The 2,617-nt window shown below is 43.3% G+C and overlaps 1 protein-coding gene across 1 annotated transcript; it reads right to left on the minus strand.

Annotated features, from left to right (window-relative positions):
• Nucleotides 1–939: 939 nt before the first annotated feature.
• Nucleotides 940–1,435, minus strand: LOC107143061 (10 kDa heat shock protein, mitochondrial). Its single transcript, XM_015486689.2, has one exon. It carries the CDS (start codon nt 1,376–1,378, stop codon nt 1,070–1,072), a length of 309 nt encoding a protein of 102 aa, XP_015342175.1. The 5' UTR covers nt 1,379–1,435; the 3' UTR covers nt 940–1,069.
• Between the last annotated feature and the right edge of the window lie 1,182 nt (nt 1,436–2,617).

A 2,617-nucleotide genomic window follows, 5' to 3' on the forward strand; every position in this document is an offset into this window, starting at 1 on the left:
AAAGAAAATCCTGTAGCATTCCACTAAGAAAACAACCTTTTGAACAATTTAGTACATTATCTCAAGGTTTTTTACATTTGAAATAGGCCTTAATAGTGCTCATTACTCATTAGCTTCCAGATGTGGGAGAACCATTGTAGTTACTGGCCTTGGAAATGATCAAACTTCAGGGACTCCAGCGTCTTCCGCCTGCAGCATCCCTGGAAGCCCCAGATAGCCCCGGGGAGAGTCCAGGGGAGTGTTCTGGTCTGGATTTGGGCTCTCGCAGTGGCGTCCTGCTGGGGGGGGGGCGGGGAAGAGCCAGTTGCCACTGCTTCGAAAGTCCTTGCTGCGCCATGACCGGCTCGGCACGTGGCAGCCTTAGAGTGCCGGTGACAGTTCGGGAATAAAGAATTGCTGTTTGAATCTACAAGGTTGTGAGTGGCTCGTGATTTTGTGCCCAGCCAGACTGCAGCAAAATATAACCAAGGCTACTTCCTATTTATAATAGATACAACCTACACATACTGAATGTTAAAACTGAGAAAAGTATGCCAGGCCAATAATAATTGGAATATGCCTGGCTTATTTTATAAATGTTATAGAAAACAGCTTTTAGATCCAAAGAATTGTTATTAATACAGATGGTTAAATTTAATTCTAAACCTGCAAACTCCTAATAAGGTAGCCCCAAAACATAATATAAGAATTAAAATTAATAAATCCCAACGTAGTGAAAAATCTCAATATACATCTCTCAGTTATTTGCAATGTAAAGCAAACAAGCAGTGAATAAAGCTGGATAAAATTTGTTGTACAGTAAAGAAGCCTGTTCCAACTATTTGACACTAGACATCATTCTCGCTGGGCACAGCAATGCATACCTGTGATCCCAGTGTCTCAGAAGTCGGAGGCATGAATACTGAAAGTTCAAGGCCAACCTCCGCAATTTAGGAAATGTTTTTTTTTTTTTTTAGATTATCATCAGTTTATTATAAAAGACACATGGAAATTATTTACATGATGAAAGATCTCAGAACTTCAGTGGAATGGGCAGCTTCATAGGATGCCATTTCAACAGTGATTTGTTTCAGTCTACATACTTTCCAAGAATGTCACCATCTCTAAATAAGAAATAATCCTTGTCATCTAGAACTACTTTGGTGCCTCCATACTCTGGGAGAAGAACTTTATCTCCAACTTTCACACTAACTGGCTGAATCTCTCCACCCTTTCCTTTAGAGCCTGATCCCACAGCTACTACTGTTGCTTGCAATACTTTTCCTTGAGATTTTTCTGGAAGCATAATGCCTCCTTTGGTTACAGTTTCGGCTGCACTCCTTTCGACCAATACTCGGTCAAAAAGTGGAAGAAACTTCCTAAATGCTTGTCCAGCCATGACTCGCGCCGCCGCAGCTCGGACTCTGCTCTCGTGCCGCCGCCGCAAAGAGACCCCTAGGAAATGTTGTCTGAAAATAAAATATAGAAAGGACTGGGGAAGTAGCTCAGTGGCAAAGCACCCCTGGGTTTAATTCCCAGTACTGAAAAACAATTCTCAATTACTTGTGGAATTAAACAAAGTAAAGCAAAGCTCACCACAGTTTAAAAAATGCACCAGATTCTGGGCCATAAATTCCAAGTACTTAATCTCATCCCAAGAGCTTGGAATATAGCGTGGCTCTGTGGACAGCCACATGGTGATAGCTTGATTGCACGGATCCCTCATTTAGCTTAGCTCTTCATGATCCTGTCTTTTGAGAGTGTCTCTTACCCTGCCTCTGAACTGGCTGTGGGTCTTGCAGCAAATGCAAGTGAGCAAAAGCTTAACAAAGTACATGCACACCTCTACATCTGTTCATTACACCCCCTATCATGCTGGAGAACAAGCCTAGGGAAGTTGGCCGGAGGGCTGGAAAGTGACTAGAAAAACCAAGACCAGCACAGATTAGCTCAGAGCCTAGGTCTCCAGCACTAGCAAAGGGCATGTGTAACCCACAGGAAGCACAGACGGGGGAACTGGATTAGCCAACACCAGAGGAACTGCCCTGCAACCCGTGGGTGCATGAGCCTTCAGGAACTGTCAACCTTTAGCTCTCGAGTCTTCAGTGTTTGGTATGATGAACAATGTGGGGATATTGCCTTCCTGAGTGAGGAATGTCATAATGAAAGGATTAACACATTCAAAATAACTCTCTTCCTTCAACAGGTTATGAGAGGTAGCTATACCTTAGGAGCTCAATCTTGACTATAAGAACTTGAGGCTGTATCTCATGTTGTCATATGTTGCATTCAAACTACACCCATTGACTCAGATATAGAATACATCCTAAAGAACTGAACAATTGAAAAAAGAAAAAGATGTACACATGCACTGGTCCATTGGCTAATAGGTACTGAGCACCACCCATGCACCATGCGCCTTGTCATTGGGCTCAGGGCCTTCTCATCATTGAGAGAGCTGATGACAGCAGTCCTATCTTTGGAGTTGCAAGAAGATTATGCGCCAGCTTCTATGTAGCTGCCGTAATTTATTTAATAGGTGCACCTGCTCCTGCCAGCTGTGAGCCATTTGGCAAGGTGACCTGAGACTCTTTCCAACTGTTTGGTGACCCCTGAATTACATACTGGGAGGGATAAT

This window comes from Marmota marmota, unplaced genomic scaffold (assembly GCF_001458135.2).
Source record: "Marmota marmota marmota unplaced genomic scaffold, marMar, whole genome shotgun sequence".
Lineage (NCBI taxonomy): Eukaryota > Metazoa > Chordata > Mammalia > Rodentia > Sciuridae > Marmota > Marmota marmota.

Excerpts from the sequence above, each read along its gene's own strand:
- LOC107143061 (XM_015486689.2), bottom strand. The coding sequence starts at position 1,378 with ATGGCTGGACAAGCATTTAGGAAGTTTCTTCCACTTTTTGACCGAGTA.